The sequence below is a fragment of the Denticeps clupeoides genome, chromosome 3 (assembly GCF_900700375.1).
Source record: "Denticeps clupeoides chromosome 3, fDenClu1.1, whole genome shotgun sequence".
In the NCBI taxonomy this organism is placed as follows: domain Eukaryota; kingdom Metazoa; phylum Chordata; class Actinopteri; order Clupeiformes; family Denticipitidae; genus Denticeps; species Denticeps clupeoides.
In genome coordinates, this window is record NC_041709.1 from 27,541,643 (window position 1) to 27,553,992 (window position 12,350).

A 12,350-nucleotide genomic window follows, 5' to 3' on the forward strand; every position below is an offset into this window, starting at 1 on the left:
CTGTCGTTTGAAGGTGCTCAGTGACTGAGCTTTTAGGCCTCGAGGGGAAGTTAACTCCACCACTGAGGGGCCAAGACGGAGAAGAGTCTAGATGAATGTCTTCCTTTTACCTTTAGCGATGGAGGGACCAGGCAAGCAGTACTGGAGGCTCAGAGAATACGAGGTGAAGTGCGAGGTGTAATAAGGGCTGTTAGGTAGGATGGGGCTACTCCATGTTTGGCTTTGTAGGCCAGCATCAGTATTTTGAATCTGATGCATGCAGCTACTGGGAGCCAGTGGAGGGAACGTAGCAGAGGGGTGGTGTGGGAGAATTTGGGAAGGTTGAAGATCAGTCGTGCTGCTGCATTTTGTATGAGTTGTAGAGGTCGGATGGTACATAGTGGTAGACCAGCTAGAAGGGAGTTGCAGTAGTCCAGTCTTGAGATTACTAAGGACTGAACCAGTAGTTGGGTGGCCTGGGTTGACAGATAAGGGCGGAATCATCTGATATTGTAGAGAAGGAATCTACATGAGCGGGAAAGGTTGCTGATGTGAGTCGAGAAGGAGAGTTGGTTCTCTATTGTTACGCCAAGGTTGCGGGCTGTTGTAGAAGGAGAGAGCTGTGAGTTGTCCAGGTAAAGATAAGATAAGATAAACCTTTATTAGTCCCACAAGTGGGAAATTGCACTTGTTACGGCAGAAAGTGGTCAGAAGCAGAAGGTAAAAACATCACAAAAAATAACATAAATATGTTTCTGTATATATGTACAAATTTACAATTTAAACAGTTAACAATTTTATCAGAATGTGCCAAAGTGTGTGTGTTTGTCTGTGTATGTGTATGTGTGGTCAGCTGTTAGGTCTTTGTTATAGAGTCTGACAGCGGTTGGAAGAAAAGACCTTCTGAACCTCTCCTTCCCACATCGTGGGTGCAGTAGCCTGCCACTGAAGGAGCTGCTCAGTGCTGTCAGAGTTTCTTGCATGGGGTGGGAGATGTTGTCCAACAGGGATGACAGCTTTGCCACCATTCTCCTGTCACTCACCACCTCCACTGGGTACAGAGGGCATCCTAGAACTCCGGATCAGCCTGTTCAGCCTCTTCCTGTCCCCAGTGGAGATGCTGCTACCCCAGCAGACCACACCGTGAAAGATGGCTGATGCCACTACAGAGTCATAGAAAGTCTTTAGGAGTGGCCCCTGTACTCCAAAAGACCTGAGCCTCCACAGCAGGTACAGCCTGCTCTGCCCTTTTTTATAAAGTGCATTCGTGTTATGAGTCCAGTCCAGTTTATTGTTCAGATGAACACCAAGGTACTTGTAGCTCTCCACTGCCTCAATGGCCATACCCTGGATGTCCAGTGGTTGCAGTGGAGGATGTTTGTGCCTGCTGAAGTCTACCACCAGCTCTTTGGTTTTTCCAGTGTTGATCTGGTAGTTCTGCTGGCACCAGTCCACAAAGTCCCTTGTCAGTTCCATGTACTCCCTGTCGTCCCCATCAGTGATGAGGCCGACTATTGCAGAGTCGTCAGAGAACTTCTGCAGGAAGCAGTTAGTGGAGTTGTGTACTGCAGACAACTGTGTCTGACACACAGCCATGAGTTCTCACATACTGTGGTCGGTTAGTGAGGTAGTCCAGGATCCATGTGGCTAGATGAAGGTCCACTCCTGTGTGCTCCAGCTTGTCCCTCAGGATTGTGGGTAGAATGGTGTTGAAAGCACTGGAGAAATCAAAGAACATGATTCTCACAGTGCTCCTAGCGGTCTCCAGGTGAGAGAGGGAACAATGTAGGAGGTGGATGATGGCATCATCCACTCCAATGCCAGGCTGGTAAGCAAACTGAAGCGGGTCCAGTGATGAGCTCACCATAGGCGGAAGCTGGGCCAGGATCAGCCGCTCCAGGGTCTTCATCAGGTGGGATGTCAGCGCCACCGGCCTGTAGCTGTTGAGGTCCTTGGGATGTGGAGTCTGTGGCACTGGTACCACACAAGAGGTTTTTCAGAGCTGTGGGACTCTCCCCAGCTTCAGGCTCAGGTTAAAAATGTGCATCAACACCCCGCACAGCTGATCTGCGCAGGACCTGACAAGCCTTGAGCTGATTCCATCTGGGCCCGCTGCCTTCCTGGCTTTCATCCTCCTCAGTTCTCTCCTAACCTGCATGGTTGAGAGAGACAGGCTGGAGCCGTGTGCTGGATGGGTGCTGGATGCCGTGGTTGGGGAGGGGGAGCAGTCAGCGGTGTGAAGTGTAGAGAAGGTGTGAATAGAGGTGGGGCTGGGGGCTGTAGAGGAGGTGTGAATAGAGGTGGGGGTGTCTGCAGCAGGTGTTAAGGGCTGTATCAGAGAGGACAGTTTGGGGGGAGAGTCAGTGGCAGATGAATCAAACCTGTTGAAAAAGTGATTCAGCTCATTTGCCCACCTCACATCCCCCAACGGCAGAGAGTTCTTTTCTTTGTGGCCTGAGATGGTTCTGAGGCCCTTCCAGACCCCGCAGACATTTCAACGGTGCTAGCTAGCAAAGACACAATAAACGCTCTGTTTAAACGCTCTGGTGGGATTGAGTTGGAGGTGATGGGCTGCCATCCAAGATGAGATATCGGTTAGACATGCAGAGGTTTTGGAAGCAGCATGTAGATCAGAGGGAGGAAAGGAGAAGAGGAGTTGTGTGTCGTCAGCATAGCACTGGTAGGATAATCCATGTGAGGAAATGACCTCACCAATTGATCTCATGTAGAGGGAGAAGAGGAGAGGACCTAGCACCAAGCCTTGAGGGACACCAGTGGAGAGTCTACGTGAGGTAGATGTGGAGAGGTCCAGGAGAATAAGCACAGATGACAGTTTTGCCAATTTGGCTGCATGTAGCTGCTCGGCAACAGCCAGAAGAGCAGACTCAGTAGAATGAGCTGGCTTCAGCCAGACTGGTTAGGATCCAGGAGGTTGTTCTGTGACAGATGAGGTGATAGCTGATTGTAGACACAGCGCTCAAGGATTTTGGATAGAAATGAGAGGAGGGAAACTGGTCTGTAGTTGTTGATGTCTGTAGGATCAGCAGTGGGTTTCTTTAGGATTGGAAGAACCCTGGCTATTTTAAAGGCGGATTGTACATGGCCAGATGAGATTGAGCTGTTTATGATATAAGAAATGAAAGGGATGAGGTCAGGGGAGATGGTTTGAAACATTGCAGAAGGGATTGGATCTAGTGGACAGGTGGTTGGGTTGCCTGTAGATATAATCTGAATGATATCATCAGATGTGAGTTTAGAGTTTTCAGAGGGTAGAGTAGGATTAGACATGGAGAATGTCTCACAGATTTTTTCAATCTTCCCTATGAAGAAGTTGGCAAAATCATCAGCTGTTAGGGAAGACGGGGTAGGGGGAGTCGGAGGGTAGAGTAGGGATAAGAAGATGTTGTGGAGTTTTTGAGGGTTGTGGGCAGAGGCTTCTAGTTTTGCTTTGTAGAAAGCAGTTTTAGCAGCAGTGAGGTTAGTGGAAAATTTGCGCAGAAGATTCTGGTAATACAGTAGGTCTGAGATTTCTTGTATTCTCTCGCCGCTGCTCGAAGTACTCTTCGATTGCTGCGCAATGTATCGGAGAGCCAGGGTGCAGGGGGAGAAGTCTTTTGGGTTTTGTTGATAGAAGACAGAGTTGATCCATGGAAAGGGAAAGTGAGGTGAGGAGAGAGTTAGTCGCTGTCTCTAGTGGTATGGAGAAGAATGAATCAGAGGTTGAGAGATGTGAAAGAATGCAGGAAGATACAGATGAAGGTGAGACAGTGTGAAGGTTGTGTCGAATGAAGGATGGATGGGGGACAATTATGGATCCTGTAGGTACAGTGAGTGTGAAGGTCAGGAAGTGGTGGTCAGAGATGTGAAGGGGAGTGGAAGAAAGGTCAGAAGTTGGAGAAGGACGACTGAAGACCAGGTCCAGGACATTCCCTCCTTTGCGTGTGGGAGAGATGTTGCTGTTGTTCAAGGAAAAAGAGTGGAGAAGGGGAAGAAGGCAGGATGATTGGAGTTTGGCTGATGGAAGGTTGAAGTCACCAAGGAGAGTTAGGGGGGTTTCTAAGGCCAGTACCCCCTCCTCTACCAGTTTTTCTAGGAGTGTGGGAGAACGTGTAGGCAGAAGAGAGGGCAGCAGGTGTAGCTGTGTTCTGAGGGGATATCCAGGTCTCTCTTAGCGCCAGGAAGTTTAGGGAGTGAAGAGTAGTGAGACCAGAGATAAAGTCAGCTTTTTTAACAGCGGATTGACAGTTCCAGAGCCCACCTACCACACTTGTTTGAGAAGTAGATGACAGGGTGGGGTAGATGAGGTTGTTTGTAACAGAGCCTCTGCAGCGTGAGTATGTTTTCTTTACTTTACTTTACTTTACTTTATTTGGCAGACGCTTTTATCCAAAGCGACTTACAATGGGAAGACACCAGCAATTCTCGTTCGATTTCTATAGAATATCAAGTATACAAACTAAGAGCCCTGATAAGGCTTAGACTTGTCATTGACAAGTTTTCCTGGGAAATGGTTACTGGAATAGGTTTCAGACACATGGTTACTGTGAAGAAAAAGGCTAAATGGAAAAGGAGGTTTAAGGAAAGATGCCAGGTTTGAATTTGACAGCTGCAGCCCTCTAATTTACACCTCAAGGAACCTGAAACTAACTGATTGACCAGCTGAGTATAATAATGATGGCAATCACTTGGTGCTGCTTAAAACACAATCTACCTTTCAAATACATCAGAATATGTTTTGTGTATAGCATAAAACACTTGTTTGGAAAACATCTTAGCCTTATACATCACCAAGGTTTAAAGTGAGATACAGTTGTTTTCTGACTGTTCCATGACCAAAGATGAAACACGTGGGCTGTCCACATTTCTTCCCTCTACACTAGTGTTGAGAGCCCAGGAGAGGTTCTCTTCTAGATGAACACTGAGGAACTTTGTGTTGTTGACAATGTCCATGCAAGCTCTGTCAATGTTCCGTGGAGAGTGGTCTCTACATTCTCTTCTGAAGTAAACAACCATGCTTGTGTCATTAGGGAACTTAATGACGTGGTTGGAGCTGTGCATTGCTGCACAGTCGTGGGTCAGCAGCGTGAACAGCATTGGACTGAGCACACAACCCTGAGGATCTCCAGTGCTCAGTGTGGTGGTGCTGGAAATGCTATTCCTGATCCAGGAAGTCCAAGATCCAGTTGCAGAGAGTGTTCAGGCTTAGCCTCTTGATCAGGTACTGAGGAATGATGGTGTTGAGTACTGGTGTTGAGTACTCCGTTTGTGGACATCAATGGTGTACACATACTAAAGTAGAGTTTGGTGTTCCACAAGGTTCTGTCCTAGGTCCGTTTGTTTCCCTTTTTCCCCTTTTTTCCCTTTACATGTTACCTTTAGGTGACTTCATCCGCAAACATGGTATTAGCCTTCATTGCTACGCCGACATCACACAGCTGAATCTGTTAGCAATGATCAGAGGCAGCAGCTGAACAAAATAGAGAATTGTCTGAAGGACATTAGACAGTGGATGCTCACCAACTTTCTCCTGTTAAACCCTGACAAGACAGAAGCTCTTGTACTTGAGCCTCATGCAGCCAGGCATAAGCTGGCTGACTACACCATAACCCTGGATAGCCTTTCTATTTCACCAAGTATTGAAGTAAAGGATCTAGGTGTCATCATTGATGCAAGTCTCTCATTCAATTCGCTCGAAGATAATGTCAGTAGGATAGCTGTCACGACTACGGACTTACGGGGGAAGGAAGCGCAGAGGTCTGACATTCTGGGAAGGGTTTTCTATTATTAAACAAACAGTAAACACAAATAAACAATGGCGCGGTGGCCAAAACGGGAAATAAAGGGAAATAAACTTAAACAAACCCGCAGGCATGTGGCGATTGCCAGAACTCAAAATACACGTGAAACATACATAGTCCACGAAAATGCAGTCCTTCCCGAAGGGGCGGACATCTGCGGTTTTTAAGCGCTGTCAGGATTGGATACAGGTGATTTGCCCAGCTGCAGTCAATCCTGACAATAGCATTCTTTCACCTTAGAAATATTGCAAAAATAATAAATATCATTTCAATGCATGATGCAGAAAAGTTGGTCCATGCATTTATTACATCAATGTTAGATTACTGCAATGCATTACTGTCTGGATGCTCTAGTAGGTGCATGAGTAAACTTCAGCTAGTACAGAATGTTCTAGCTAGAACTAGGAAATTTGACCACATCACCCCAGTCTTACAATCACTGCACTTTAGGTTTGACTACATCCCAATTTTGACCTATAAAGCTCTAAAGGGTCTCGCCCCGCAATACCTGAGTGAACTTTTAGTTCTTTACGACCTGCCACGCCCCCTTCGAACAATGGGTGCAGGGTCACTACTGGTACCAAAATTACAGAAGGTCACAGCTGGAAGCAGATCCTTCTCCTATAGAGCACTGCAGTTGTGGAATGGCTTGCCTGTCAGTGTCCGGGACTCAGACACAGTCTGTCCAGTTTATCACAGAGTCCCCCTGTTAGACACAGACACAGACAAAGTTAAATTCACCCTAGTTAGGCTGTCCTAGTTAGGGTACCGGGCCACTGTAACACCAATATACTACTATCACCACATATTTCAGTATTGGTCGTACAGTGCCACCGTCTGCCGCTGCTTCTGTTTGTTTTCTCCGAGACACGGAATCAAGTGCCCAGACTACTGGCAGACTCCAGTGAAGAGTCAAGCAAATAAATCCTGCCAGAGGAAATCCTGCAACAAGGTCTTCGTATGTTTCATGACCAGTTTTTCGAAGTACTACATCATGATGGGTGTAAGTGCAACGGGAAGGTAGTCATTGAGACACGACACTGAAGAGGCACGATGATGTTGGCCTTGAGACATGTTGAAACAACGGTGGTGCTCAGTGAGATGTTAAAGATGTCAGTGAGAAAATCTGCCAGCTGGTCTGCACATTCGCTGAGCACTTTTTCAGGGATGTTGTACAGCAGCCTTTTGTGAGTTAACAATGAAGAGTTTTCCTCACGTCCGCCATGGTTAGACACAGCACCTAATCACTGGGAGGTGGATTGGATTTCCTCGCAGTCATGTTCTGTGTGTCAAATCATGCGTCATTCATCTGGTAGGGAGGGGTCACTGTCACAGGCAGAGGTTTTAGTCCTGTAGTTTGTGATTGCTTGGATGCCCTGCCACAGGTGCTGTGTTTCACTGCTGTCCTGGAAGTGGCTGTGGATTTCTGCTCTAATGGCTATAGACAGTTTGGCCCTAGCTGATCGAAGGGCCACCTTTTCACCCTTCCTGAAGGCAGAGTCTCGAGCTTCGAGCAGCTCATGTACCTCTGCAGTCATTGACAGCTTCTTGTTTGACTGTGTAGTGATGGACTTGAAGACTGTAACTTCATCTGTGCATTTGCTTATTTAGTTTGCCAGTCAGTGCACTCAAAACAGTTTTTAAGAGCAGAAATTCTTACCTGCTTCATCCGGAAGGCATTTTACTATATCCAGAAGGCATATCAAATATTCATTGGGATTCCTGCATACTTCTTACTTCTCATCATGGCAGACTTGGACAATGTAATGACTGGGGCTGTCGGTTTATTAACCACCATTTTATCATCCCCCCGACATCATAAATAACATAGTGCGACTGCCATAAATATTAACCCCGCTGCATCAGCGACACTGTCGACTACAAACCAGTCTGCTGAAAGTGAGCTTCGATCGCTATTTCGCGGTGACAGCCAAAGAATGGACAGGACTCATTCCACATCTAGAAGAGACACCACTCGCTGAGTCAGCCTGCTACACGACCAGACTCAATTTTAGCCGGTGGGGATCAATGCCACGACAAAGGTAAGCCCCGCAAATGATTTTAATTCCAGTTGTAAAGTAACAGATACTATATAGGCTTTTATGTACTATTAGCTGGTATGCTAATAACTTTTTAAAATTAGTAATAGAAGTAATGGTCAACAGACATTAGCACAATCTCCCTGAAAATGGTAACACATAACATTCAGTGTTATTAAATGTTCACTGTTCACAATCATTAAAAAGATACCAGTTAGCTAGCTACTAAAATACATGTATTATTTCAATTGATTAAACAGAGCGTTTATTGTGTCTTTGCTAGCTAGCACCGTTGAAATGCATTTGCATTTTATGCAGTTTCATTTTATTTGCTGAAAATGACAGACACTTCTTCTGATGTTTGTTTTAGGTTTAAAAATCTCCCCATAAAACCTATCACAAAGATGTCATACTATTTCCCAGCCCAAATGATAATCTGGTTGTGAAACAAAACAGGAAGCTGATAAAGGGTCACATTTTGAACGCTTTTGAATTTGACAAAACATGGGATAGTGGAATGGTGAAGGAGAGAATTAGGCATTCTATCAAAGGAAAGATTCCAGCTGATGTAAGGTAATATATCCCCTTATTAGTTTGTGTTTTTGCACTCTGATTTATTACATATTAGTTAAGATGCAACAATTCAGCTGTTTCACTGCCTGTAGATTGTCAATTATTGAACATTAGAAATAAAAGAAAGCCATTGTGATAGCAAGCACTGAACATACAACAACAAAATGTTTCCTCTACCCCCTGACTTGAAAATTTCACTTTGTGATACCATTTAACTTTAATACTAGTTCCCCTTGCCTGTCTATGGTCCTGCAGTGGCTAGAAATGGCAATATGCATAAAGCAAGCTTTGGCAATTCTGCCCCACCGCTCAGAGATTGCACCAAGGAAAACAGACTTCGGAAAGAGAGTTCACCCTTAGTGACAGTGGGCAGCCATAACAGCGCCCGGGGAACAGTGTGTGAGGACAGTACCGTGAGCCAGGGGACCTCAGTGGCACCTTGGCAGTTTGGGATTTGAACACGTAACCATACGTTTTATGAGTCCACTTCCGTACTGAAATTTGTAAATGTCAAAACATTTTTTTCTAAGTTTGAAGATTCTGACTCTGATTGCATGATGGATGATGAAGATCAAGAAGAAACTGTAAATGAGAGACAAATAGATTCTATAGATGAGGCATTATCAAGAAGAGCCTTCTACCTCACAAGCAGATACTTTGGTCACTAGCCACAGTGCTGCATCTCCTCCTTCTCCATCTTCTGAGCCATCAAGCAGTTATGAAGTGCCGTCGGGTGACACAGACTATAACACATACGTTACAGTTGTGACTGGAATGACAAAATTCAAGAATTAAATCAAGCCATACAAGCCAGTCTTGAAAATCAATTGTGAGTTGAAATCAGTATTGAAGTGTGGAGCATTTAATATTATGTGAGATATAAAATGCATACTAGTGGCCCCGTAATCAGAAGGTTGCCGGTTTGAATCCCGATCCACCTAAGTGCCACTGAGCAAAGCACCGTCCCCACACACTGCTCCCAGAGCGCCTTTCATGGCTGCCCACTGCTCACCAAGGGTAATGGGTTAAATGCAGAGGACAAATTTCACTGTGTGCACCATGTGCTGTGCTGCAGTGTATCACAATGACAATCACTTCACTTTCAATTGATATGGTATTTGTAAACAAATCTGTATTCTATAGATAGTGTACTTTTAGTGAAGTCTAAATGTAACAGTTTCCACTTTGTGTTAAATGTGATAATGTGTTGCAGAATCAAAAATTGAGAATAATCTACTTAAATCCTTCTGATACATTTCATTTTACAGTGGAAATGGATGCACACAAGATGTCCCAGTGCAACAACTACTTAAGACCTTGGCAGCACAAATTAATTCCAATGCAACCAGCAAGTTCAACATCAGTCGATGTGCTGTTCTTGATGGGGCCATTAGAGGCTTTAAAAGTTAATCTTGCAACCCTTGTCACAGAATTAGTGTGAAGTTTTCAGATGATTCTTGGAATACTGAGGAGCCCATAGATTTAGGTGGTCCAAGGAGGGAGTTTCTCAGACTGCTGATGCAAGCTCTTAAAGTATCGTCAGTGTTTGGCACTTGATTCACAAGGTAAATGGTTTGACTAAAGTCATAGTAACAACTGACAACATAATTTTTTATGTACATTTCATCACTGTCATGTATAATGATTATAAAAAATGTTCATTTATACCTATTAACTATATGTATACATTTTGGTTCTCATTTTTTTCAGCACTAAGAGATGACAGATACTTTGTTGCAGGAAGAGCCATTGCAGTCAGTTTGGTTCATGGAGGACCAGCTCCCAGTTTTTTGTCACCAACCATTTTTTCTTGTCTGTCTGGAAGCCCAGAGATTGCAAAACCTACTCTGGATGATGTTATGAGCTGCGTGAGAAAATCAAAAAGGTATGCATCATACATACCTGCCAACATACAAGACCACCAACTTAACTTGCCTTTTTATTTTTAGGAGAAGGTTGTTTTGCATTTGTGATGTGTAAGTGGATGTCTTCGACCAATGAAGACTGTAAATGACAAACAAATGTTAGTCAAGGACATATTGATGTTTAAAGTCATCAAGAGAATTCGATGAGCATTTGAAAGGTTATTTTTAAATTAGTTTCTTGCTCCCTATCTACTTTTAGTATTTTAGTAGACATTATACAAATATATGTCATTCTTCACATAGATTGGTGCTGGAAAGTTTGTGAATCATTTCAATTTAATACATTTTGAATAAATAAAAACTAAAACATTAGAATTTCACATACTGTGTCCCAAACTTTGTATACAGAAATAGTTAATTCTAAATTGTTTACAGACTTTTAAATACTTTTAAGTTTTCTGTGGCATCACTGTATATTGTTATTTATATATGGGTTTCGGGAAGGCATGAAAACACTTGGTGTTCTGCAACAAATCCAGCAGTATCCAGATGCCTTCCATCCCATGCTGTGCCACAAGAAAGATAAACTCACAGCAGACATCTTGGACCACCTCTTTCACATTCAGTTCTCAGAGTCTGGTAGCAACAGGCAGATGGTGGAGAGTAGATTGCCTTCTGGTGGGATTACTTACAAGATGCAGAAGGCATGTTATGTATAGAGATAATTTATGAGATTCTGATAAGATTTTAGTGTTGCAGAATTAACTGTGAAGTACAAACCCGATTCCAAAAAAGTTGGGACACAAAAATAAAAGGAATGCAATAATTTACAAATCTCATAACTTATATTTAATTCACAACAGAATATAGATAACAACCCTCAATTGATTTCCTCCATAATGATAGTTTTCAACTCTACACATGATGCCTCAGCTCCACATTTCCCGGTGGCCAATACATGTGTAAATTGGCATTGATAGCGTTGATGTCTTCCTAGTTTTTTTTGTATTTGCATCTACTGTGCCTATAAATGTTACAGTATCTAAAACCTTCTGAAAGGTAAAGTGGTGTTGTTCCTTTGTTTGTAGTTTTTGTATTTGTTCTTTAACTCACTTTACCTGAGTAAAACAAAAAAATAACTATTGATTTTGTGCTACTACCTAGTGGCCCATTTCATACTCAAACCTCCATCAACAGAACATCTTAAAACCAACAAGGACTGTTGCCAAAATGAAAAACAAATGTTTATTTTTTCACAATAAAAAAAAGGCTTTGTGTTCAGTACTCCAAATTAACTCAATTATTTTGTTAGCAAATTCAAAACATAAAAAACTCTAAATGTTATAATAAATGTTATAAAGATTTATCAAGTTATTTTTTGTGTCTCATTTGATTTAATTTGTATTATTAAACTGATTTAAAAGAAAATGAGAAGGGCTACAAACAAATTAATACCGTAGTTACTATCGTCTTCAAATGGGTTAAAGAGTTGTTCAATTGTATTCATATTTACATCATTAATGAAAAAGGTATTCTCTGGAATCTCCACATTATTCGCAGTTTCCAGCTCAGGTAGTGATCCATCTGGATCAGTTCCATAACTCTCGTCCACATTAAAAATACTAGCAATTGCAGTGTTATTACTTCCTGTCTGGTGAATAACACCTGTTTGCCATAACTGGAGATGTGTTTGCCCTCCTTGTGTTGAAAATCTACAGCAGTTATCTCAATACGTGGTAAATATATATAGTGCAGACAAAATAAATGAAGTTCATTTAGGGAATCTAAAATCCCTTGGTCTTCCATAAATGTGAAAATATTGCCTTAGTGAAAAGATACCACACGGTTCAATTCAGCCCAAAGCCTTTCAATTGTTTGATTGTGTACACTACATCCTGTTATGAAACTTCGTTGCCTGTTCCATTCATGTCAAGCATAAATCTGGCCACCATTATGTTTTCCATACCATGGTCGGATCTTATCCTAGAGGGTAAACCGAAATTCTGTGGTCCTTCTTGGAAAAGGTGAAGAACAGAGGACACCAGAGGACACCTCTCTGGTGTCATAGCAGTGACACAAATGATGAAGACACCTAT

General features: G+C 43.1%; 1 protein-coding gene across 3 annotated transcripts in view; it reads left to right on the plus strand.

The window, feature by feature from the left end:
* The first annotated feature begins 6,653 nt into the window (after positions 1-6,653).
* LOC114786639 (myosin heavy chain, embryonic smooth muscle isoform-like) overlaps positions 6,654-12,350 on the plus strand; it is a 33,772-nt gene continuing 28,075 nt past the window's right edge. For all 3 annotated transcript variants that reach the window (XR_003749223.1, XR_003749224.1, XM_028973900.1), the window contains exons 1-3: positions 6,654-8,389; positions 9,658-9,954; positions 10,100-10,274. Coding sequence is in view for 1 of the 3 variants with exons in the window: in XM_028973900.1 (XP_028829733.1) it covers positions 10,249-10,274 (26 nt within the window). In the remaining 2 variants the exon portion in view is untranslated. The remainder of the gene's footprint in view (positions 8,390-9,657; positions 9,955-10,099; positions 10,275-12,350) is intronic.